The sequence below is a fragment of the Rhea pennata genome, chromosome 1, assembly GCF_028389875.1.
Source record: "Rhea pennata isolate bPtePen1 chromosome 1, bPtePen1.pri, whole genome shotgun sequence".
Taxonomy (NCBI): domain Eukaryota; kingdom Metazoa; phylum Chordata; class Aves; order Rheiformes; family Rheidae; genus Rhea; species Rhea pennata.
Genome location: NC_084663.1, coordinates 159270862 through 159298006, shown reverse-complemented (window position 1 = coordinate 159298006; position 27145 = coordinate 159270862). Strand labels below are relative to the sequence as shown.

Here is a 27145-nt window from a genome sequence, read left to right as displayed (position 1 = left end):
GACCCATACAAATCTTTTGGCCTACCATCCATTGGTAAACTCTCTCAGTATCAGGAGCCATTGCATCTGCCAAGTGTAAGTAACTTGGTTTGGATTTTCCTACGTGCCGTGTGTTGAGTCTCATTTTTATAGGCAGAGATTGTAAGTACTCAGCAGCTTTGTAGTTCAGGCCTTTTTCCCAACTTTTCTTTTAGGGCACTGGCAGTATTTATTTGTGCTGTCTTAAAAAGTATTAAAAAATGTACAGTTCCAAACTGTATTTAGAATGTGCTTAAATTGGGAATAACAAGAAACCTGTCAATATATATTGAAATATTTTATTACTTTCTGTAGTTTACAGGTGAATTTTTTCAAACAACTTAAGTAACAATACTTTGACTATTGAAGGGGACAGTCAAATGTTGAATCAACTCTTTAACTGGAGAGAACAGGGGACAGCACTGAGAAACTGCCACTGCCACTGTTTTCTGTTTAGCTCTGTAGCCTTTAAAGAGCAAATGCCATTTGCTACAGTGATTATTACACATTTCACTATACAGTCTAGCTGTAAGAATGAGTATTTAACAAATGCTCTTTTGCTGCATGAAAAGAACAAGGACACTGCCTTTCTGTAAAATCAAGGTAGTCTAAGTCATAAGTGCACATATATATGACACTATGTCAGCTAGTGGAATGACAAGGCTTATACCATCTGTGAATACAATTATTCAGTCTGATTGCTTGCATGGAAAATAGTGAAAGATTGCAGGAGGAATCTTAAATGTGGAGATGTTATTGGATATATGATTTATTTCACTTCTTAAATTGTTTTTGCCCATGTGCTTTCTAAAGGGACCTGACCCTTTCTGGTCCTTAAGGCTTCATGCTGTGTTCAAAGCAGGAAAGCAGGAAAAAAAATTGTAAAGATTTAAAAGGCATTATGTGATCTTAAAGAGAAGATGAGGGAGAAAAGGTATCATTGGATGTATCTAAACTTTTTTTTAATGAAGCAAAGAGTGTATTTAATAAGAATTTATAATGAATACTCTAGTGATTGTTAGAAGTTTTCACCATGTTGTAATAGCTAACAGGATGTCAAACATTTTGCCCTTGCAAGTTTTTGCAATTTGCAATTTTCCAAATGTGAGACCTGTTGAAAGTATAAGTGATAATGGACAAACTATACCCCCTACAGTCTTTGTCCCACCAAATCTTTCTTCAATTAATGCTGCAGCAGGAGTTTTATGTAATAACATTTGCGCTTGTGAGCCATACATACAAGGAAAAAACAATTAAAATGCCTTAAATGTTCTGCTTACTGCTGTTATTTGCTTGTGTGAATGTTGCATGTCAGCTAAATGGACCACGGAATAGATAAAGTGATTGGGTGCAGGAGAGTGCACACTAAGCTTTGTCTATCATTATTGCTGGGAGCAATCAAATTGATGCCAGCAGGACAGTAGACGCGTTGACAGCTGTAATTATGTATCTCCATGGTGATCACTTTTGGCCTGTCATGGAGGCCCATGAGTCCCCTCCCTTGCAAGCATTTAATCAGATTGGGCTGTCACTTGTCAGGTAGACAGGATGGGCTGGGAGTTGTGCTTTGGGGGAGAGGTGAATTGAAAATGAAGGGTGGGAGATGCCTGATCGCTTCACGTGGTCCATCATGGTACCGAAGAAAGAAATTTTAATTACGCTGGAGGCTTCATAGCAACGGTTTGAGGAGATCATATGGAGTGTCTAGGCTGTTTTTTTCCTGTGTACTTTCATTGTCTTATTAAAAATAGAACAGCTTTTTTTTTGTTTAGGCATTCATGGCTTTGTATCTTAATATGTACTTTCTGATACTGTTAATTGATTTCTAAGAATATCATGGAACTAAAAGCAAAGTTAGTATTACTGAAAAAGTTGAATATCAAGGCTTGCTGCGCCTTAGCATTTTTCTGTGTTTCAAATTTCAGACCAATAGGTTGACTTTAAAAAAAAATTAGCTCAGACTTCTAATGTGTCACAATAAGTACAACTTACGAGGATTATATTTCCGAATGTATTTTAAATTCATTTCTTCTGTTTTCCAATCTTGCTTGTCATCATTGTCTGTGTGTGCGTATGTCAGTTGCTAAAGTTGGTGGAACTAGTGTGTATGGATGAGTTTTTTTCTTAGATGTGTAGTAATAAACTGTCTGGTTTTGTGTCATATATTCTATATTTTTCCTAGAAGATGGAATTAATGAATTTCAAATTTTTTGGTCTTTGATAATGAAGCTTAAGACTGGTAAACACAAAAATCTGTATCTTCACGATTGTGAGCATATATATTTACTGCTCTTACACAATGTAGAAAATGTGCCTCTGTGTCTGAAGAGCTCCAGCACTATTCTTTGCAAGTATGATCAACAGTCTGTTCTTTTAACTACTAATGAAAAGAAAAATGCTTTGGCTCTGATATGGCAAAGAATTGTGAAATATCAGAACCCAGTACCTGTAGGTGAGTGGAATTTGATGCTGTTCATTGTAGGACTGGAACACAAATTGCGCTTTTTTTCTTGAGCTTTTTTATGTTTCAGTTTCGTGTTGTCATAGTGTAAGAATGCATAATGGTAGTATAAAACAACAGCAATAAAAGTGTTTGGACTCTAATACCAATGAGCTGTAGGCTTCAACAGGATCTTGAACCACAGGCTTTCTCTGGTATTTTAAATACTGACTAAAAGAAAAGAAAGACACGGTGTAGAAGTAAATGCTGAAGGTCTGATAAGTATTGCTATTATTGATCAAGTTAAGCAGATTATAACAAGTATCAGTTAAGTTAGGGCTTCCTTTTCATCCAATATTCACTAAGTTATGTCACACTGTTTAGTTTATGAAATCACCTACTGTTACCAGCCCCTAAAATCTAAACACCAGAAGGAAATTGAAGATGTAAATGTGTTTCTTTCCTTCTGTCATTTTTTAGTCATCTTATGTTTTTTGTAATGAACATTAAACTTAACCTGTTAAACAGAGGACTCTAAACTTAACCTGTTAAACAGATTTGTTTCTAAAAAAGTCTGCAGTAGTTTTTGAAGAATTTTAAATTCTCACTGTAATTTTTCATTTTTCAGGATATTGCACTTTAAAAAAAGTGTAAATTGTATAGTGGTATGTATCTGTGTATACTATGTATGAACAGAAACACGGAGTAGGAGGAGTATGTCATGAGCAACCTTGGCAGACTTCCATTAACTTCAAGGTCTGACTAACTTGCTTACTCTGTCTGAATTATGCCCCTTTCATATGTGGTTTTTTCATTGTCAAAGTATAATATACATGTACAGATACCTACACGCATGTGTATGCATATGAATAAGCACATATGAACCACCTGTATGTAGTCACTTCAAAGATGTTATTGTAGAGACAAAAATTGCAGTGTAATCCAATTATTAGTGGAGTATGTATGTCAGACTTTCATGTCTTTGTGTACTAAAATCCCTCAAATTAATGAAAATGGATTTACACTAGATTTGGGACTGAGTAGACAACTTAATTATTTCTGGTCTGAATGTGAGAATATATTCACTGAGTTTATATATAAAGTGCACATCCTGAGAAAGAAGATGTTTTAGCAGTTACAAGAAAGGGAGCTAGGGAACACATGGCATATTTTTTGTGTGATCATGATATGCCAGAATTTCTTGCTCATCAATAGATAATGATACCTACCTGACATGGGTAGTGAGGGGCAAGTGAAGCATTGATAAAGCACCATCAGCTATGATATAATAAAGAGATTATAGACATGCAACTGCATTTAAGTTGAATGTGTGTGTGTGTATATGTTGAATTTATGTATCAGTATATATATATGGATGTGTGTGTGTGTGTACATATATATATATATTTAAGAGAAGGATAAAACATCATAAAAACTGGTCACACAGTGGTTCTCACTGAAGAAAGTGAGTACACCTTCTAGGGTATCTTTTTATGTCATTTGGATAATAAAGTCATCATCATGCCCTCATGTGGATTCTGTAGACAAGAGGTTCTACATGTGGTCCCTTGATAATTGCCTAAATTAAAATATTAAAGGCCTAACAGCCGTTGCATTGACCTTTTTCTGCCTTGCTGCAGACAGATGAGCTGCTGTTTATTACAAAGGTTCCTTCCCACAGGTGAAGATTTTAGTGAGATTCCAAGGACCCTTTTTACTTATCCCTTTACAATGCAGTGTATCAGAGCCCTGCTGTTTCAACAGCTTTGATTAGATTCCTCCATCCTTAAGATCCCCAGGATACATTTATCACTCTTGAATTGTTTTGATAATTAAAAAAAATATTTCAGATTCCAAGGCTCAAAAGCAACAATTTAAAAAATATTTATTCCCAAGAAATTGCTCATTTTAAAAGTTTTGTATGGCTAACCTCATTGCTACAGTGATGAAATCAAACTGAGAGATGAAAACAAGAATCAGCAATATACTAACTAACTTGTTGGCTGGTTAACAGCAATCAGCCTCTTCAAAAGAGATTTTTGAACTTGTGTTATTTTTTTCCATGAATGTTGCAGAATCAGAGCTTTAATTGGGGCTGTGTCCTTACAAAGCAAAGCCATGGAAAAAGCTGTGTAAACATTAAAGCCTTAGGGGAACAGCAGCAACAGAAAAAAATGTTTTACAGTTGAGAGGGTGAGGCAGAGGAGGAAAGTGTTACAGAATGAAAAACCACAGGATCAGTATTCCTATAGAGCTGATAAGCAGAGCTCCAAAGTTTCTGCTGAATGATCCTTAGTTGTATCCCTACTGGAGCTCTCAGAAGGGCTACAGTGGAACATGTGGAATGTGATTACATATATATGCAGAAGGGGTGTGATTATAAGGGGCAGTCTTCATGCCAGATGTCAGTCAGAAGAATAATTGCAACTGGATTTTAGTACAGTGATTAAATCAGAGTTGGATACATTGAGAGTTGAAGTTCAAAACATGTAACACAACCTAAATTTTGGATTAAATTTTATCTGTTTACTCTTCATTCTAGGAGAGCAAAAGAGAGCTTTGACTACCAACTGAAGATTGCATTCATGTTTCTTTTAAAGGAGAGAATAACTAAAAAGTATTTTTTTTCTAGTGAAAGGACCTCTCCTATATCTCTCCCCCCCCCCCCCCCGCACACCCTTCCACTTTCCCTAATAATTATCCTTATGTTGGAGGGGAAATAAACTTCATAAGCTTCATGATTTATGTTTAAAGCTACCAGATATATTTAGGTCTTATGTCAAAATACTATTTTTCAATGTGAAATTATTTTTACTTCTTACTTTTTTTTGAAGGTACGTGTTGACAGTGGCATACAACAAGGAAGTGATATTAGCATTTATTATGATCCTATGATCTCAAAAGTGAGTTGTTTTTTTTTTTTTTTAATATCCTAAAGGTACGAAACACTGATTTTATATGCTGATCTTTTAAATGAAGGCGACATTATTAAGGTACAGTTAAACCAATATTTTAAAGCTGTTAGATAAAACATGTCTTGAGAGAATGAGAAAGTAGTGAAGAAAGATGTGGAACATAGGAAATTTAGTATCACTGGTAACCAAAAATGTGTTTATCTCATGACATGATAAAGGTTCTTTTTTTATCTACTTTATCTACTAAGTACTAAATATCTAATAAATGCTACAAGTATCTGATCAGTAAAAGGGTTCTAGTATAAGCAAAAGCCATTACTTTCAGACTTAGGTGCTGCCAGTCTATCTGTTTTTTAATTTAATCTAGTGAGGTTATAGTTCTAGCTTACAAATAGAAGCAACAAAAAAGGGATGTTTCTCTCAAGTGTACCAATAAATTGCTAATATTAAGCTATGGCATTATAGTTGGAGGCTTTTTAGTTGTTTAAAAAAATTACACTTAAAGCTTACAAGTTGGTCATCTCAAAGTCAGGAGAGTCAACTAGATATTTGAGCTTCTAATTTTCTGTGTGTCTAAAGAAGTGAGAGCTTGTCTACCTACTTTAAGCTTTACAAATGAAAAGTAATTGATCTTCAGTTCATTGAATGGGATAACAGATCCTAGTTTTCTCTGGGTATTTTAGAGAGAGACGCTCTAAAGCACAGATACAGTAACACGCAAGAAATGTCTTTGTGACTGCAGAACTTCTATAAATCGTTTTCTTTTAAAATGCTTTTCAGATTCTAGAGACAAGCATTATCTCATTTCTAATTAGCTTAAATACCTTTTTGTTTTTTAGCTGATTACCTATGGCTCTAATAGAGCTGAAGCACTGAAAAGAATGGAAGAGGCTTTGGACAATTACGTAATTCGAGGTAACTACAGAAATTTAGGTTCCTAGTGTAATAGGCTGGCATCTATTTCAAGAAAACAGCTTGGAAATGTAGTAATTAGCGAATTGAATAAAGTTCCCACTTCCTAGGTGCAAATTAAAACCGGAAAAGCTTGTGTTAATTAAGCTAAGAAGATACATCAAATCTAAAGAGATTTTTTTTCCCAGTGTTTTTACTCAAACATTATGCTTGAATATTATGAGTTAAGTATTCTTCTTTAAACTTGTAAGAGTTTTTGCAAACTGGCAGTATGTCGTTCATTCATTACGTTGTGGGGAAAAAAAGGCCATTACATTGTAAGAAGCTTAAATTACTTGCTGTTTTACAGCACTTTAATATATTGACTGAGGTCAGATAATACCACAATGCAATATTTGATTTTATAATTTTTTTCATATTTTCAGGGTAATTGTTTAGAATTGAACAAATACCATTGTGTACAAATGTAGGCTGATAACTGGAATCCGTTTGTGCTTTTGCTGACTGTCTGCCTGTGAGAAGTAGGTGTTCTTTCAGCCCTCCCAAGCAGCAGGAGTGCATCAGCCATGACCGCTTTAGCTACTTTTAGGTCCTGGAAATGAAAGTCGTAGTTTGTGTGGGAGAAGTCTTTGGTACTTGTTCTATGCCTTATGGAAAATACAGAAGGAAAACTGAGGACAGTAAAGTAAAAAGTTGAATTTCTTGCTCTTTCCTATCCTGAGGGTGTTTAGAGAAGGGAACTTCAGTGTGGCGAGATCTTTGTTTTACTCCTTACTGTTTGAGGGAGGACTTGCTCCTCCTTGTTTGAAGGAGTTGTTTTTTCATTTCTAGTCTGCTTGAAAAATCAGTACAAGAAAGAGAACAACTGTTGGAGGATTGATTGCTTTTATGCTTTTGATATCAGGCAGATTGTTCCATGATTTGAGAGGGGAGAAAGCCCTGGAACACATATAATTTCATCCCTCAATGGGTAGGAGGAGCAGGAGAGTCTACCTTGTACAGGAGCCAGAGATGTAAATGTTTGTTAAGCCTGCTCTAGATTTAATGCTGTCTGCAGAATATTACAGATTCCATGTCAGACTCAAAAGACATATTTGCCAAAGGAAAAATGAGTGCCCCTTTACCACAGTATAGCTAGAGAGGAGGTAGGAATAGCTGTTGTAAATGGACCACGTAACTCTAAAATGGGCTTGCACTAGTGCAACTAGAACCACTAGCCTGTTGCAATACAATGTGCTGATGTAAACCATTGCTGCATATCAGCTGAGCAAATTTCTGTGAGAGAAATTTTTACGTTATACTTAGGCTGTTTTTTTTTGTTTTTTTTAAATGGAGGCAAGCTCTGGATTCAAACTCAGGTGTATTACAATCAAATGATGCTATAGGACTGTATTTAAGGAAGAATTGGAATTATATATGGAGCATGGTTATTTATTGCACACTATAATATGGAATGGAATCTAATTGTTTGTTCTTAAGGTATGTTACGTAGATGTGTATATATACCAGAAACAGTTCTATAGATATATAAATACTTAAAGAAAACAAGACACTTTGCATCTGAAAACTACTACATGGTTTTCTTGATTTTTTTTTTTCTTTTCCCCCCTCTTTGGTAGCCTTGCCTTTTATTAAAACACACATATTCATTTAAATGTTTAAACTTGATATCCCTACCTGTAATAGTTCTACCAGTGAAAAGCTCTTCATCTATTAAAAAGCACTGAAAGAGATAATAAATGAACTACAGGGAGGAAAGTATTAGATTCATTAGTTTCTTCTAGGACTGTAGTTCTTCAAAGTTTTTAATTGACTACTGATTTCACAAGTAGAGGAATTTCCAGGACATGTTTTCAGTTGTGATTGGGCAGTGGGTTCCATTTGAAAATCAACAGTATTTTTTGCAGTTTTAAGCAGCAGGTATTTTCTACTGTGGATTTATTTAAAATGGAGTATTCATGGATATTAAAGTATCTTGTCTCATTCCTAGTGTGGATGAAGGTTGATAGGATAGTTTGAAGAAACTGTCCTATGTGTAATGTTCTGAACTGTATAGAACTTCAGTTTCCAGCGTTGTTGTCTCTAAAAATATTATCTTTAAATGGTGATGAAGAAGAAATATATTGGTATTTAAACGGACAAAATAATTAAAAATTTTGGAAAGGTAAAAGCAATTTCATGGTTTTTTTTTTGTAAAATGAGTGTGTAGATTTATGCTTTGGAATAGTGAGTATAGAGAAAAACTATTAAATCGTATCAGTCTTACATGAATCAGGGTCTTTAGAGATGGTGTATTTTTCTAAGTAACAAGTCTTTTCAGAGTTATAAAGCCAGCTAAAGTCAGTGTGAATTGCATTGGTTAGGATCCACTTTGAGAATTTAGATTTAGATGACCAAGAATGGCAGCATTTCTCTCTCAAAAAAAAGCTTGCTCACTCACCTATGGTGGGGATGGGCTGGGGTGACTAGGTACCAGGTCAATCAAGGACTGTCTAATGGATAGCTTAGGGACTGCTAATGGAAGATGGAGTCTTTTCCATCACTTCTGTGTCACCAGTTCAAAGCAGGCAAAAGTTAGTAAGGACTTTTAGTGACTCACATTTTGATGGCTGCTCAATGACCTGTGTGAGATCAGTGGTCTTCAAGTAGTTCCTAGTGGGCAAGTGTCTTCGTGGAGCACATGTCACCATATAATGTCATTTCAGGCAGTCCCAGCAGAGAATCCAGGGACTGAAGCAGCACAGCACCTTCTGGAGGTGATTCATCCAAGCTGGCTTGGGACATGCTGATAGTGTGAAGTGCAAGGACTTACTCTGCTGCTCGTTGTGTGCTGGCTGAGTTGGACACTCGTTTCTCTGATGTGATGACTTTTGGATATTCCAGAATTACCCCGTTCCTCTTTAGCTCCACTCCACTATGCAGGGAACAAATCCTCAGACTATGGCAGCCTTTATTAACTTGTTTCCTAAGGCCTGGTAGTACCTGGCCTTGAACCCGTGGTTCCCATCCGAGTAAATCTACCATTTTCATCATGAAGGAAGTTAAGGCATGCCATGCATCTTGATAGAATAATGACAACATGGTGGTTCTTCCAAAGCCTTCTCCCAGTGCCCTTGTAATGGTTACATTTCATACAGAAATGGGCTAAGATTAAAAAGAAGGAGAACTAAAGTAACACAGTAAATTGAATTTTAATTTCAAACATAACATGTCCCTAGCTTCCCATTTGCCATTTCTCAATATGCTTTTTGGTTCTCAGTATTAAAATCTTAGAATTGAAAATAAGACCACAATTTATGAACTGAAGCTGAAGTGTCCATTTTTAATTATTTGACTTTAAAGAGTCTAATTCTTTATGATCTGGCACAAGATTTGTTTTCTGGAATTGTATTGACAGTGGTGCCGATAGGGGAACCTTAGATAATAAACTTTCTGTTGTGGAAAACATCATTTGGAATAAAAGGATAAAAGGTTTTGGGCTTTTTTTTCACAGTCTGTGCATGATTGTTTGATGTGACCTGTGTTGTTTGTCTAAAACATTGGCATCTGCTTTTTATCCTTAAATTCAATCAGATTTTTGCAAAGAAGCAAACTTGCACCACATTTAAGTAAATAATATTATAGGCATCATGTAGCGCCTGAAATAGCAGTGTCTTGGTTAAAAAATATTAATAAATCAAATTGTAACAATGCTGTGTCTCTGAAAATGTCTTAATGTTTTATTACAGGTTGAGCAGATAACTTGCGCACACTGGAATAAGAAATTCTAGAACCTATTAATTGAGTAGATGCTGACAATGTGATTTATTGAAAATATACATAAGGTGGTCATGGGAATATAATCTGCATTGTACTTCCTGTGCAATATCTTTATTGTTATTTATGGCAGAGAATGAAAGCCAAAGATAGCCCATCTTTGAGGGGTGGTTGGATAGAATGATGTCCTGAGGTCCTCTCTGGCCTAAGTTACTCTGCTAGGAACCTGTTCTTCCATTGAGAACTGATCTGAATTCTAAATCTCAGTTGAAATTTCTGAGTGAAGAAAGGTGTAGTTAGCTGAAGTTTTTATCCATGGGTCTTCCAGTATAGTTCAGGGATGATAACATTCAAGGTCTAACACAGGTTTTTCTCTTGTAGGTAACACTTTAGTTTTCAGGTGTGGTCAGGTGTAGAGTAACTGTTGTTCATCAGGGTGAGGCAGAAATGTTACTTGTGAGTTTGTAATGTTGTTAGTAGTTCATCTTTGCCCTGTTTTGTATCACCTTTTATCAGAAATTTAAGGTTTGGGTTATTATTTTTGAATTTGAGCAATAGAAATTGAGTATTGGAATAATGCCTTGTAATGTACTTACTGTGTATGTAAACAGATGATATATGATTTCCCTCTTCCCAGCTTTTCTAAGACTTTAGCAGATGTTTTTTCTTTTAATTTTTTATGTTGCGTAATAATCTGTTCTTTTAAAGGAGCGTGTAAAATCCAGTATGATGTTCTGGGAAGTTTGTATATGAAAAGTGTTCTTCTGCACGTAAATAAATTAAATGGACATATTTATGCAGCAAGTAGAACTGATTATCAGTTCACTAGAAGTCTTATTGGGCAGATAGCTTGAACCGTTGTGTGCAAAGGCTTGTGTAATTTTTCCTTTGACCTCTGTTTGCTTATTTTCTTCCCTGCTGATTCAAAAATAAAGCAGCAACATGAAAATTAACAGTCTATTCAGAAAAGTTAACCTTTCTCTGTTGAGATCTTACTTGCTGTGGAGAGAGTCATGTAGACTACTTGGGCGAAAGAAGAGAGGGGGGAGGAGAGTCTCTGAAAAAGAGTAAGAAGCAGATAGAGCAAGAAAGAGTAGAAATGAGTATGAGGGGGAAATAAGAGAGCCACCAGCCAAGGGGATCGTTCAACATGGGGTAGAAGAGTGAACATGGAAAAGAAAACTGGTAAATAGCTGTGGTGAATGTTTATAGGGAACGTGACTGTAGAAGTGAGCTCCGTGATGTGAGTGGAAACTGGAAAGAGCAGTGGCAGCAGACACTTAGCTGAGTATTTGCAACTGTAAAAAGGAAGTGATAATGTTCGGTTCCTTTTCTGAAGCCTGTTGTGATTGAGGCTTCAGATCCATCAATTCAGATACACTGAGTATTTTGGAGGGGAAAAAGAATATTATGCATAGTGTTGAAGAAAGGACCTTGTCTTTTCCGAGAAAAGAAACTTTAATTACAGTATTTTATTATATATTCCCAAATAACTAATTTTTGGGTACAGAGGCTTTTGCAATGGGTTTTAATTAAGTTTAAATAAGTGTTTATCATTGATTACTGAATGATTCTATGTCTGTTCTACATTAACTTAAAAATACTTCTCACTGCTAATGATATTTCAAATTTTATACCATTCTATGTTGTAATCACATGCGGGTATACTAAGTAGACCCATTGGTAGTGTGAACACACCAAAATCTGCGTGTAAACTAGATTTCCTGCAAAGAGCATATAGTGTTTCCTTTTCTTTCTTTTTAAAAAAGCGAAGAGAGAGTCCTCATTTTTCTGTTTGTGCTTTTTAAAAAAGTACTGCAACAGACTCTACAGCTCTTGTGTGGATTTCTCCCTTGTTAGAGCGGAGGCAATAAAGTTTGAGACTTCAGTAAGATTCATTATGTTTTCTGACACTTTGCGATAGAGATGAGTGGCTTCCAAAGTGTGTCAGTGTGGAAATTGAAATTGGAGGAGGAAAAGCAGCTGAAGTGTTAGCAATTCAAAACCACTGGAAATGACCGTTGCAGCATGCCTGGTAGCATCAGCTTAGCATACAGATGCTGGCATGAATCGACATTCTCCCTCCTATTTCTTCTGTCTTTCTTAAGCCAGTTGCAGGTGAAGGAGTGGGAATGGCGGCCTGTCAGGAGAATGCTGTGGCCGGTAGTTCAGGAACGATCATAGCCTACTGCAGGTTGGGGCAAAAAGGAGGAAGAACAATTGAAGAATAGAATAATCAAGTAAAAGAGGAAGGTAATGTTGTTGGTGCAGGAGGTGAGAAACAAAATAAGGTGCAGCTTCATGTAGGAGGAATATTTTTAAATAAAAAAGAAAAAAAAAGAATTATGGCAGAGGAAAAAAAAATCTAAGAAAAGCAGTGTGCCAGGAAAAAGACAAGTGCGGTTATTTTGAGTCATACCCCTTAGAAGTGATGTGGTTCTGCAGTTCTGTTCCTCCTCTTTAGAGTGAAGGGGTGAGTGAGGGAAGGGTGATGGCAGGGGGACCATCCTTTTTCTTTCTCTTGTTCTTGCAAAGCCTTCTTAACTCCCGCTTGCAATTATCCTACTGATTCAGCATTCATACGTGTTTGCTAACGCCACCAATAACGGACTGCTTAATCTTATTAAGAGGTTCAGAACTACATGCAGTACAACTTTTTAGTTTAAAATTGAACTAATAATTTTTACATTAGGATATTACCATGTATTGTCTGTCTTTTTTTCTTCATTTTCCTCTTTTATTCTGGTTTGTGAGTTCTGTGAGAATGAGACCTTAATACCCAGAAGAATTAATGTTTTAATTGAAATGTGTTCAACTCAGAGGGTCAGTGGAGTACTGATCTGTTGTGAGAATATTATGCAGATGCTTGTGTATTAAAATTAGAAAACTAAAAAAGCCTTTTACACTTTGTAGTGGAGCTTTGTTACCTCTGTATGCAGATAGTCTGCTTTGAAGTGAATGACCGAATTGAATAGTTGAATGTGTAGGGTTTTAAGGAATAGTATGACAGCAACTTTTGGCATTGCAAATGTAGTGAACACCAGGGCTGAAATCACAAACTTTGAAAAGTTCATATGTTCAAAGTGGTGTTTTCATTACCTATGCAAAGCTACGATAATGTTCATGTTTTAAGTGGAGGATAACAATCAGTTCCTGATAATGCTCAGTGTAAAGCTTGATTAAAATATGTTTTTTTGATTCAGAGAAGTTAATTAGGATGCCTTATACAATTCATAACATTTATCCTTATTCAACATTTAAATTGAGTGGTGATAATTTGGCTTTGCTATTTCTTAAAAAAACCCATACTCTAATACTGTACTCTACACATTATGTTTTAGCAATCAGTAAGCATGCAAATGAAGTTCTTTCTATTCTACTTAGCACAACTTAAAATTCTCAGTAAGTTAAGTATATGGAATTGTTTCTCTACAGAGAGGCATGTAGGACTCCAGTTATGTTTACATGGATAAATGCAGATTTGTGTTTGCAAATGTCAAGATGACAGAAGCTGAATACTGTAAAAAGGCTAATCAACACTGAATATGTTTAGTGTCACTAAATATTTATGGTGAAAACATTGCCTATGGTTTTGTGCCTTAGCATTCTAGGTTAATTTTGATTTTTTTTGAGTAAAAATGTGGCATTGTATCCTGTTCATAAATCTGATATAAAACTCTTGTTTTGTCTAAAATTGATTTTATTGTCTTTCAGGTTGGTGCATTATAGGAAGACAGAATAGGAGTTAGGCTCCTGTTTGTAGTTACCAAAGTGAGATGTGTTTAGCAACATTTTAAGGCATACGTAATCCAGAAAATATGAAATAAGGCAAGATACAGTAGAGACAGGTGGGCAGAATGTGGACTCATTTCTTCTGATTATAATTTTTTTTAATGAGGGCTTCTTCAAAACAGCGATTACTAATCAGCTCTGTTGAATGATGTAATTATTTAGTGTGCTCAAATGTTCATTAGGCAATAGCTTGAATTTCACTACAAAATTAATTGAACCATAGGATTATATCTGTTACATATAAAATAATAAAATAAAATAAAGTATATTTTATATGCATCTCCAGAAGTTAGACTTTAGCCTTACCTCCTTTACAAGTATAGTCTGGGAAATAGTATGTCAAAATTGAAATCTGCAATAGATGAAGACTGCCAATATAATATTGTATGAAGAATACAGTGGAATGAAAGAAAAACCAAAAGAGGTACAAGAACCATTGATTATTACTTTTTATTATATTTTGACTTAGAACTACGACTACATTTCTGCAACAGTCTTAATATAGAAGAATGATGCTAAAATTTCATTTTCTGGAGGGGAAATAAATGTATATCGTTTAGGATTTTGTTAGTTTGCTAGAAATCTCATGGCTTTTCTGGTTGGCAAACATAATTTTGTTCTTGGCAGACTGCAGACCTAGTCAAGAGAAAGAAAAAAATACCCACCGAAAAACACTGCAACTTAAGTATAATATACTTCAGTTTAGTGTCTAACTTTGCATGAAATAAGCACTGCCTGTTAGCCTCTGTTTGATCCTGTGAGAGTGTGGGGCTAATGTCTGGCCAGTGTTTTGGAAGCAGCAGGTAGTCAGGAGCAAGCTGCTCTAGGGGTCCACATTTCTGTAGCCTCGCAGTTACTCACACACAGATGGAGACCTTATGAACTTTGACAGAGGTCATGCTCAATTGCAAATCTGAAACTTCTAGACTTCTGAAGGATTATGCTACTACATTATTATTTTTTTTTGAGCGTGTGATTTAGGAACATCACTAAAGTTATCAACTCGGTTTTAAGAAGTAGATCAACCATGCAGTCATTGCTCAAATACTCATGGGGACAGATAAAGATAGTCTTTCATGGTATTTTAAAGGAACACTGTTTCATATTAAAATTTTAATTTACATGTATAGAACACATTTGTTACATTGCTTTCTGATTGCCTAGGCTTCTCTGCTCTATTCAGCTTATAAAAGGAATTTTAGAGTTGAAATTGTTGTAGAAGTCTCTGATTTTTCTGATGTGTGTAGTTAGGAAAGAATTAAGATGCACATAGTATTTTTTGATTTCAGGTCTTTTGGGGCAATCAGTTGAGACACCAAGCGCTCTGTCATCTGTCATCAGCCATCATCTCACCAGGGATCTTATAGCAGTTTAGGAAAGAAAAACATGAGATGATCTGATTTCACACTGTAGTGTGTTTAAATCCTTTGTTCAGTCAAACTCAGAGATCATTGAAGAACTTGTCTTTTGTCTTCTAATTATAGTCCTGAATCTGTATGTAAAAGATGAGAATCTCTGTGATATTTCAACTATTCAAGTGGGAAAATTTGGGGAGGTTGGTTAGATAGTTCCATCTGGTAGCAGCCAAATAAAGACTTTATTTGTTTTCAAGTTACATGCATTTGTCATAAGAATATCTTTTAAAATAATTTTTAGTGCTGATAGTATACGGGTTTAATTCTGTGTTTATGAAGTCAAGGTCTATGAATGACTTTCGAGGTCACGAGCAGCAAAGAGGCTGATCCTCTTTTAATCAAATGGTCAAATTTTCCTCTTGTCATCATTGAACTGGTTGTGTAGTGTGCTACTTAATGGCTCATGAACTAGTCTTTGAAGCTATGACTTCATGTTTCAGTGAGACTGGGTCTGATTCCATGTGTTGAAAGTGGTTTCAGTAACGGCCACACAGAGAGCTTGAAAATTCACACCAGCAGCAGACTGTAGGGGGAAAAAAGCTTTAAAACTGTTTGAACTGATCTGTGCATAAAATAACAAGTATGTTATTCATACTTCTAAACTGGAAAAACACAAAGGGAAAAGAAGTAGGGAGCGCAAAATAATCTCCTTCTCTAACCCTAGCAATTCATGATCACTGTACTGCTAGTGTCTTTGCTTTGGTGATATCTCTTTTTCTGTAGGAGAAATATCTAAATAGTTCAATTTGCAGTTGAGAGACTTGAGCTTACAGTGAGGTCTTATTCTGGTTATTTTAAACTAGGGCTATTAGAAAAATGTACAAGTAATTTCCAGAGTCATTATCATCACTGTAGTAATCATAATAGCTTGTAAGTGAAACTATCTAAAGCTGAAGTTCAGAATCTTGTGCCTTGCAAGAGATGTAGGTACACAAATTGTTACAAGTTGAGCTAGGTTGTGATGTGTTCTGCATTTTATACTTTGTTGTATGCATCTAACACGAAAGTTCATGTGCACCTAGCAAATGCAAGGTGGTAATTTGGAGATGCTTATCTCTCTGATACAGAGAGGAAACAATTTGAATTACTTTGTATTTTCTGAAGGATGAGAATGTGCACACGGCCTAGTTGAGGCTGGGATAAGCTCTTTCCTGTAGCAGCTTGCTCATTTGACCATACCTGTTATGGTATGCATGTCTGTGTGTTACGCATACAGATGCAGTAGCTTCAGTTGATACTTAGGATTTGTGCTCTTGGATTGCATATCCATTTCAGCTTTTCTTAGGAAATGTTAATGTTTATGATGTAGTGTTACTCTCTAGTCATATTTGGCTTGAATTGTGGTGGCTCTTCAAACTTTGTTACAGTCTCTTTCCAAAATCAAGCGGAGAGTTGAGATAAAGATGTTTTTCTCTTATCTGCATAATCCTATCCTTTCCAGAGATGACCTGTGTGCTATCCTCTGAAGAGGAAGTATCTTCTCTTTGAAAACTTTTGTACTTCCGTAAGCAGAAGATAATGTTTTGGGAATTTTTATCTTGGGGATTTTCTTTCCTCTCCCACCTCCTGAAAGGAATTCTTTGTATTTAATATTTCAGTGGAATTACTTATTGGGACCATTTTACTCAATGCAAACTGTAAGTGTATATGGCAAAGTGCAGTTTAGCTTAAAGTCATTAACCTAGTTACACTGCTCCAATTTGCTTCTCAAAGAAGCAAATGCTGGAAGGATCTCAAAATCATCTAGTCCCACAGCCTGAACTAAGGTAGACCAACTATGTCTGCATCCTAACAGGTTTTTCTCCAACCTGTTTTAAGCACTTTTACTGACTCCTCAGTCTCTCCCCAGGCAATCTCTATCAGTGTTAACTATCCGTAGTATTTCTGTCATACTGACATCTATTTCTGATTTTTTTGTCCCACCTACACTAGAAATAGAATATGATTTATTCCTTTCCTCTTTGAGAAAGCAAATTAATCTATTATCCATCTGTGGGGAAGGTTGGAGAATTTACTGCACAATGTTTTGTATGGAAGTACTACACTAACAGTGGCAGCAACCTTGGAGCTGCATAGCTTACAGGAACTGTTTTATAAAGAAGGATAGAAGGTGAGGAATGTTATCTTAGTTTACTCAAATATAATAATCTGCCACATCTCTTTAGAAAGCTTTTGTTAGAAATTCTCTTTCTTCGTTGGCACAAAAAGCAGGAGAAAAGAAGGGAGAGGAAAAAAATAAATACGAAAAAGAGAAGAGACAAGATGAAAAGTAGAATGAGGAGATGAAGAAATTTAGAGGCAGGTGAAAATGGGTAATATAATGCTCAAAGGAATTAAAGATGGCTACAAGGGCTATACCAGGAGTCATTTATTTATTTCAAGTCTTTTGTTTTATTTTGGTGAGGGTGTGTGGTGTGGTTTTTTTTTTGTTTCTTTTTTTTCTTTTTAAAGTTGTATGCCTCACAGGGACTAAAAGGGTAAAGGAGGGTTAAGCAGTTCATCAGGCAAGATTGGGTAAAGGGGCACACAGCAAAAACAAGAAATTTCTTTGTTTTTTAAATTCTACAAGAGTCTCTTATGACTTATAAATCATATATAAATGTATCAGTATTATGGTCTGTGAGTTGTGGACAAATATTTAGTCTGTGAAGATGAGACTTCCTATTTTAAAAAGCTATTTCCTATTTTGGCTTGTGGTTAGTATGTTTTCCTGATTTTGTTTTGGTATTTTGTTTTCAGGTGTGACTCACAATATTTCTTTACTGCGAGAAGTGATCATCCATCCACGCTTTGTTCAAGGAGATATCAGCACTAAATTTCTTCCTGAAGTCTATCCTGATGGTTTTAAAGGTTTGTTCCTCTTGAAAGGTGTTGCTTCTGATTGTTTTTCCTTTATTTATAGGCAGACTTGTTCTCTAAGCAGTCTTTCATTTTTTTTTCAGATGTCTATGTGTATACACACACTTAATATTTTAATATCACACAATAAAATTGAGACAATTATTTTCCTTTACTTTTAACAAGGCAAATGCATGTTCCTAGTGACACATGTTAAATAAAATAAGATTAAAGGCAAAGAAAATAATTTGTAGGTGATATGGAATACTTAAGGTAAACATTAGTGCAACTCTACCGTTCTATCTTGCGTCATTACAGACAGTGCTCCTGCTGTCAACAGAAGATATCATTTTTCTTTACCCCACATTATTACTGCTTCAGTGGGTCTGTGCAGCATTTTTAGAAGCCTCTTTTTAGCACCCTTTGTGATCATTGTAGCATTGTTTGCAGGTCTGGGCATTTTGTCGTAGTATTCCTGTAACTTGTTCTTAATACTTATAATATAGAATAATGAGCAGTGATAAGTAATACCTTGAAATTATAAACTCCTGAACTAGATTAGCATACACAAATGAAAATGCTTACTTGCGGCATCCCAAACAAATAATTTTGTCCCCAAAATATGTAACAAAGGCTGGTAGAGATATATAAGCAAATGAATAAAGTGTTTTTTTCACAAGGATCAAAATTTTAAAGGTTGTCTTTTCTCTCAGTTAATCTACTGTAGGTGCTGTCTGTGTGGTTAAGGCTCAGTTGCCCTGCATGCCTCACACCTCAAATGACCTCTTATTCAGAGGCAGAACTCTCTTCTGTGCAAAGAATTCAGTGTTTATTGCTCATCTCTTTCCTAGGTCTTCTGTGGGTCCCATGGACATCTTTCTTCTCCGTTCCTTATTAGTTCAAGGTGACAGAGTCCTAATCCCATTTTGGAGATGACAGTGTCACCTTGGCAGTCACTGGGTATGACTGGCACCTTGTTAAACTCTAATCTCATTAAAGAGCAGAACAGATTTTTCCGGCCTCAGAATTCAGTGTGTGTGTTTGGTGCAAAGAATATTCACCTGCAGGAGTATTTTATAATATCCTGTAACTGACAGCTCCATTTGATACAGTCCTACACATGAGATTAATCCATCCAACTTTATGTTGATTCCTGAGCAAAAGCAAAGCGATAGGAATTAGTCACCTTGGATGACAAAAGTCTTGGGGTGGTTGAAGCTCAAACCAATCTTAATTATCCTTTCTTTATTAAGCAAATAACTCATATTCAGGTAACTCAGATGGCTTTCTTCCAGTGTAGACTTGGGGGTACTTGCACAGTTTGTTACAGCACGTCTATCTAGAGAGGTGATTTCATGAACTTCTCTGAAGGCTCACTGCTGGTGGTTAGCAGGAGTCCTGTGGCCCCTCTCCTTCCCAATTGTGGCACTTCATTTCCTTTCCTGAGTAAATTCAGTTCCCTAACCCACAGAAAACTGCATTTTTGTTGTTGCTGCTTTTGTTGGGATAGTTTTCTGAGAGTTACTGGGTTAACTTAGCCCATGAGGCAATATAATGAACTTCAGACGTGCAAAGTGATAGGCTAGGAATGGCTAGAAGGGAATGGAGGAGTAAGGAGAGGATGCAAGCTGTTGCAAAGGCTTACACCATGTTGTGAAAAGGCAGCCTTGCCTGACACACAGCTGAGAACAATGGCAACGTAAATCATTCCAGCTTTATTTGTGAGAGTGAGTCTTCTGGGCCTTTGGTCACCTGCAAGAATATGAGATTGATTTTGCTGACCCAGGAGAAGACCTCTTGCTCTTTACTTTTGACTCTAGGAAGGAGCTTTTTGTCTCTTATTCTTTTATTTTTGTTTTAATATATTGCAATGTTAAATCATATATATCAGTTAATTACTTGTTGGCTCACAAATTGCAGGATGACAAGAAATTTGTTTTGGGGTCATGTGACTTGAACAGTATATGTACATGTTTGTATGTATGTACACACTGATGTAAAAGGTTGATTAGTGTTGCAGTTTGAGGTAAAAATTTTGAATTAACAGATTCTCGAAGATAGGAAGCTTTTACTGTAGACACTAGAAGAAATACTGTAGTAGCTCATGATAGGAACTAACGAATGACACAGGTGAAAATACTAAGCTTGATTCCTGCAATATAAAAGGTCTCGCAGCCTTCCTTCCATGCACCAAATACAGGTGTACATTAACTGTAATGGTAACTGAAATGCAGATATCATTATTATGAAGAATTTGTCTTTCAAGTCAAGGATACTTATTCAAGAATAATGTTTCAAAGCTCACTGAAGTAACTGAGAACTCTTTTAAGGGTGCAGTTAGCTTTGGATTAGATCTCTCTGACTTGAAAAATTGGGCCAGTTGAGTCAGAGGATGGTTGGTTAAATGCCTATTGAAAAATACTTTTGCAGATGCAAAGACTCTTTAATGGCAACTGTTGAAGGCAAGAGTGGTGGGTAGATGATGGGTAAATGGAAGTTCAGCAAGAGAAGCAAAATGAACTAATGCAATGTAAGCCCTATACTCATTTCACGAACCTTTTTGTATAAATAGTCAGAGTAACTTTTGCTAGGAGATTTTCAAAATTAAGTACCTTCATATATCGTCATTGTTTGTAAAAGAAGTGTAACTTTAAAAGTAAGATCTGGGGTAGTTTGGAAAACTAGAGCAATATGTAGCCAAAACAGGTTTGGAAATGCCTAGAAAAACCTACTATTGTTCATAGCAGAAATCCATACCAGAAGTGTTTTCAACTTGGAAAACTTAGGAAGTACAAAAATTTCAATGAAGATGCATGCTATAATAATGCTTGAGCACAGTCTCATGTGTTTTGTTTCTAAATGACATGATGGCCACTGTCACCCTGTGTTGATGGTAAATAATGGATGTCAGTTACGTTCTTTTCATTGACTTCAGATACAGCTTTTTGTCTTACTTAAAGATAAGTAAATAAGAGATTTTTTTTCAATCTTGTTTTCAAGGCTTCCATTATAAGTTGAAGGTAAGACAAAATTAATTATAAGAAATATCTTGGCAGCTTTTCTATTAACCTGTGATGACACTTTGAATTACATCTAGAATTGGAATACTTGGTAATTTTCATGATTAAGATTTAACTCTTTTTCTTCCCTTATTTAAATAAGCATTCATTAATACAAGCATTTTGTTATTTCGCATTATTTTAAAATGTTCCTATGTTATGAAACTAACCTTCTTAGGGCACATTCAGAGTGGGAAAACAGCTGCTTTTATATCCTTGTAGTCTGTACCAGGGATGAGTGGCTAGAATGCTGGCTGACTGGTAGGCCAGCTAGAGAGGGTGAGTACTCTGAAGTATAGATCTGAGTGTGGTCTAGGAACACTGATTAGGCCAGATAACAGAAATACATGTCTCGGCGAGGCCACAAAGCACCTAGCTCAGAAAATAAAAATGGTTGCTGAGCATGCAGGCGTAGCCTATTCTACTATGTAGAGTATTGTCAGACAATATTATTTGACAAATGTCAGCATTGTCCTTGTACAACTTTCAAGCAAACTGAAATTCCTCTGTACCTCCTAACCTGCCTTATAAGAAAGGAAGATACTGTTATCCCTATTTTATAGACCCAAGAGATAGCTCTATTTTCACAAAGACTGATTGATCTTTGACAAATAACAAAATGAAGCTCATCAGTCCTTAGGCTGTTGCCTTTCTTGCGTATGTTTTTTGGCTCAGTCTTTTTCACAGTTCATCCATCATTTCCTGGATATCTGCTTTAATATCGAGATAGTTTTGTAATGGCCATGCTTCCTGGTTATTGAATGATGTCTCATGTGCTTGGTCAGTCTCACTGGGAAAGACATCCTGTGCAAATGAGAAATGAGGCATTTTCCAGGAGATTATTGCAAAGGTCATACCAAAATGCAAGGAGCAAAGGAAAGGGCATCCTTTAGTTTCTCCTTTTCTAGCAAGTTTATCTCATTTGGTAGAGAGGAAGAGCAGAACTTCTCATGGACAATCCTTAATTTTAACTGTTTTTTTTTTAATACAGAAAGGAAGAAAGAAAAAGCTTGTCTCTTTCCTTTAGTTGTGTATTGGCTCCAGGAGTATGTAGGAAATGAAGGCTTTTAAATGCATTGTGTCTGTGATAGTCTTACAGATTAGGGGAAGTGATGACTCTGCTTTATCCAGCACTTACTAGACCACCTCTGAATACTGCATCCAGCTTTGTCCATCTCCGGCCTACAAGAAAGATGTTAATGAATTCCAGTGAGTCCAGTGAAGAGCCACCAGGTTGGTTAGGGGTTGCAGCTGGAGTTAGGTCAACCCTTACACCACTTAGGAGGGTTGACCTAACAGCAGCCTTCCAGTACCTCTGATGAGGTTACCAAGAAGATGGAGCAAGGCTCTTTAGTGAGGTGCACAGCAGAAGCACAAGAGACAATGGTCGTAAGTTGAAATAGGGAAGGTTTCAAATGGATACAAGGTGGGGGGAAATCATTCTGAGGATAATTATGCACTGGGACAAGTTGTCCAGAAAGGCTGTGGAGCCACCATCCTTACAGGTTTTCAAGACTCAGTGAACAAATCTCTGAGAAACCTAGTTTAAATTCAGTGTGGAGAATGCTTTGAGCAAGGGCAAGGGTTGCACTAGAGACCTCCTCAGGTCCTTTCCAACCTGAGTGATTTTGTGATTATGTTCTGAATTAAAGTGCTTTTTAGGTGAACTGAAACTTTAGAAATTACTCAAGTCTAGAGATTTTTGTTATTAGCAGGACAAGGGGATATTGCTGCCTCTGGCTGTGTTAATGTTGGAAGGGAGAAGATGGTTGCTATTAACTGGATTCCATTCATCTTCCCCACACTAGAACCAATGCTTCATCTCCATTTTATGAAGCTACTGGGCCATAAAACCTGTCTTAACAGACAGCTTAGTTGAATTTCTTTTCTCCCTTGGGAAAGAAGAAACATTTCTTGGTCTGTCAGCAATCCCTTTAAGCTTCAAAATAACAGAGGTTTCCTTTCTGTATTCCATAGCATCCATCTTACAAATGGTCACCAGCTTTAACAGAGAGATACTTCTCTACTCCTGTATTCTGAACAGTTTGTGATTGCATGTGCAGACCAATACTGTCTATATTTTACCATGGCCATCTGGATGAAGTAGAGCTCAGCTGGACTTAAAGAGGATTTAAAACCTCTAATAACATCCAACTTTTTCAGCCTCAGCTTACTTGGTATCCATGCTACCTGCGACAGCCTTCTTCAAAATCCATTGGAGAAAAAGTAAAACCAGAATAGAACCTAAATATGATATAAACCTTTCTGGCATTGATATGAACCTGGATTGTATTGTTCTTTCTATCTTACTCATTTTACTTTTATATTTTGTTCTTCCCAATCAGAAAACAGTCACTTCTCAGGTATTAAGTAACAACAGGCCTAGGCACATAACCAGGGCTTCCTTTTTTCTTTCTTTTTTTTTTTTTTTTTGGTATGTGTTTTTTTTTTTTTTTTTTTTTAACTTCTGTAATTGATAGTAGGCAACACATTTCTAGGACAAAATGCAAATGAGATTATTATGGGAAAAATGACCTTTTATGTAATTTAATTTGAAGTTGGTTATGTAAAGTAATTGCATGAACCTTTTTGACTCAGCTTGGGGGATACTGGGATAATATTGATTTAAGCAATCATAACATCAGGGAAATGAGAAAGAAATACTTCTTCCTTGTCTTCTTTCTAGTTCGTGATTCTGCCATTTAGTTGTCACAGATGTGTACAGTCTAGCCTTAAATAATGTGAGCAACAGTTCCACTACTTTTTCTGTGACTTAATTTTAGAGCCATTAATCCTGTTTCCTGTTCACATTATATAATTCAACTCAGCAATTATACTAAGAATGCAAAAGTATATCCTAGTTTTGGTAAAGATATTTGGGAGCTGATATGCATTTTGTGGTGGAGATAAAATTTCCATGCAGTCTAGGAGTCTGCAATATGTAACAGTGAGGGTAGGAAAGGGCAATGATAGAACTTCTCACTTTAGAATCTGGGGAACCTTTGCTGTTTACTCATTTCACTTCCTATCAAGGCAGCACCTGGAAAAATACCTCAGAGGTAGCTTTGTTGCTTTTCAGAGCTCTCTTTTACGTGGTGAACACCAAAGGCTGTGTTATTATTACAATGAATATTACAATGTACCTCAAGATATCCAGTTGAAATCCCGAGAGGTGTTTCACTTGATGTGAAACAAAGGTATCGTTATCTAGGGCATTTGTGTAGTTCCCAATTTAGTAATGTAATTGAAATTTTAAAAATATTTAAAAGCCTACTGAGAATAGAAGAGCAAGAGCAGAAGGCAAGGGGGGTGGGAATGGACTTCAAAAAACTAAGACAGTATTGACAACAATCTTTCTTGTGTAATAAATGTAAACTGCCAAACTGGGGAAGCTTTTAATCAAACTTCTGATGTATGTCTCCAAAGCTATGCTAAGAACGTTCAGTGGTATGATTGCATATTCATTGCCAAAGAGCTTAAGACCAAAACCTATTTTTTGCACGCTCTTATTAACACTTTATGCTGTCTCCTAGACTTAGGAAAATAAATAGAAGTTGCTCACATTGGACACCAGAGTTGCGATCGGTTTTCTGTTTGCCAAATCTTTCCAACAACTAATGCAAATAGCAAAAAATAGAAAGTAGTTAAATATTTGTTCATGTCTTTGATAAGGAGGAGGTGAATATAATTCTTCGTTGTTAACCTGTTTCAAATTATTGACCTTTGTACACTGTTTGGAGTTTGATTTGAAGATAGACAGAGAAAATAGTTCTTGCAGCACAGCAAGTGCAAAAGCAGTTACTGATTTCATCCAAGATGAAGGTCATGGAATAAAACCTTCAAATTGTGATCTTTCTAGTTGTTCCTTGTTCTTGAATATCCGTTGACACTACCAGTCCTTGTGGGAGCAAGTTCTCACCTGCCAAAATGCAGTTTTGGTCCCACAGATGTGTCATGGCTTTTAGAGTGACTGAAAAGGACAGGTTTTAAGATACCTTTCTTGATTTACCTTTAGCTGAACTCTTGGGCTGAGACATGTAAATGAACTATCAATTTTAGATACTGCCTTGTGGAAAAAGGTACTAGAACTACTTAACTGAGTGTAAACAACTAGAAAAAAGGAATACTTCAGAGCCAGAGAATTAATGCTCATTGCATTATATAATTATACAATGCTCTTGTATGTCTAAACAGAACTGAAGTTAAGAATTCTTGTCTTTCACTTTGCAATTAGTTTTTCTGTAACTGGCAAAAGAAAGATCAAGTTTGTTTTTTAAGGCTAGTTCCTTAGCCTTTCAGAAGTTGTATTTCTGCATGTTTGTTAAAGTGAAAACAGTTTCCATTTCAAGGCAGAAAAAGAAATAATAAACATTGAACAAAGGAAGCTGCAGTAGTTTTTAGCCAACATATGTTAATATGGACTAAATTAAAAATAAATTGATGCAGATTTGTTGGCTTTTGTTATCTTCAAATTTACATTTTTTGGCCTGTGACAGCTCCTTTGTACTGTTAGCTGGAACTGTGATGAGGGTGTTTCCATCATCAGGATTGCATTGCTGAGGTGGACTCTAAGCGATATATTTATCTATCCATATTTGATGTACTTGGTCAAATTATTAGAATACAATCCTAAATGCATTTCTAAAATTGAAACCTGTGCAAAAAGCATTCTGTTTTGAAATTGTGCTCTTTCACTGTAAAGCCTACTCTGATTGTTTAAGAGGTCTCTATTCTGTTTTTTTCTGAGGATTGTATTAGTCTTATTTTATGCCAATGAAGAAGTTATTACTCATTAATGATCAGCAGCCAGGGAAGTTACCTTTGCATGCAGCAGTGCTGAGACTATGGGAGAGTGAGGATGTAGAAGAGAACCATGTAACAGCTTCTTTACTGTATAACTGGAAGCCAGTGTGCATCACTGGGCACAGCTGCTCAGCAATGTGCAGCTTTCTGAACCTTCTTGGCTTCTTCTCTTATCCCTTTATATGAAGTCTGTACTTCCTGTAGATGGCATTTTTTATGAAACATGCGCATGAAGGTCTGCTGATGCAGACAGCAGCTGCATAAAGCACTTTTGAGAGCTGTGTGTGTAACAAAATTGAGCTAAGTCTTTCATTCCTTACCTTCATCCTTTTTTACTTAAATTATTACACTATCCTCCTTTCAGGCTTTTGAAACACCCGTCGTATGTTCTACTTCCTCTACTTTCATCAGTGCATAATGTCTCTCCTATGGTTAGTGTTTGCCTCTTATTTTCTCTGTGACAGTTCATCCTTGCATTTCTTGTCCTCTTCTACATCAACTTTAACTTCCAATCACTGCCTTACAATTGACTAATTTACTTGCCCGTTTGCTCCCTGTAACGTTAGTTTTGACCCTCCTACTTCTGTGGTGACACCAGTCTTGTCCACCGATTTGCTAGCTTCTTATACCCAATCTTTGTTGCTGAGTTTCTGACCTAAAAGACTGGAGACCAAAGTTCTGTCACTGTCCTCTGTCTTTTAGTCTGCCAAGTGGACTACTGGATTTCTAATTCATTTTGACTATCTGAAGCAAGACATGGCTAGGAAAAAAAGAACCTACCTCGGTCAGCCTAGTTTGTGCTTTTTTGGCAAAACCTTTATTAGTTTGCCAGTCTTTAAATTGTAAGCTACTTTAACCATGATGTTCATGCAGTTTTTCTGCTTAGAAAGTGCCAAGTATGATTTGGACTCGTTAGATACGAATGACACTGAGTGACTTGAGGCTGGCAAGTCATTTCATCCCTATATATTTCTATGGTTTATATTGTTGTATTATCCCTTTTGCTTGGACGATCTATAGCCTTGCAAGGTAAAGTACTGAGAAAGAATGCCATATATTTTGAGTAAGTTCTAATGTACAGATGGATTCCTTACCAGCATGAGGCACAATATGTCAACCAGTGACATTTCAGTAACGAAAACAAGATGCTGTGGCATCATTTAATTTTTTTTCTTTCACTTGTCAAATTGTTTTTAA

At 36.2% G+C, this 27145-nt stretch overlaps 1 protein-coding gene across 2 annotated transcripts in view; it reads left to right on the top strand.

The window, feature by feature from the left end:
* PCCA (propionyl-CoA carboxylase subunit alpha) overlaps positions 1-27145 on the top strand; it is a 294626-nt gene that overhangs the window by 131262 nt on the left and 136219 nt on the right. For both annotated transcript variants that reach the window (XM_062566813.1, XM_062566814.1), the window contains exons 14-17: positions 1-75; positions 5293-5361; positions 6213-6288; positions 17988-18098. In XM_062566813.1, coding sequence (XP_062422797.1) covers positions 1-75; positions 5293-5361; positions 6213-6288; positions 17988-18098 — 331 coding nt within the window. The remainder of the gene's footprint in view (positions 76-5292; positions 5362-6212; positions 6289-17987; positions 18099-27145) is intronic.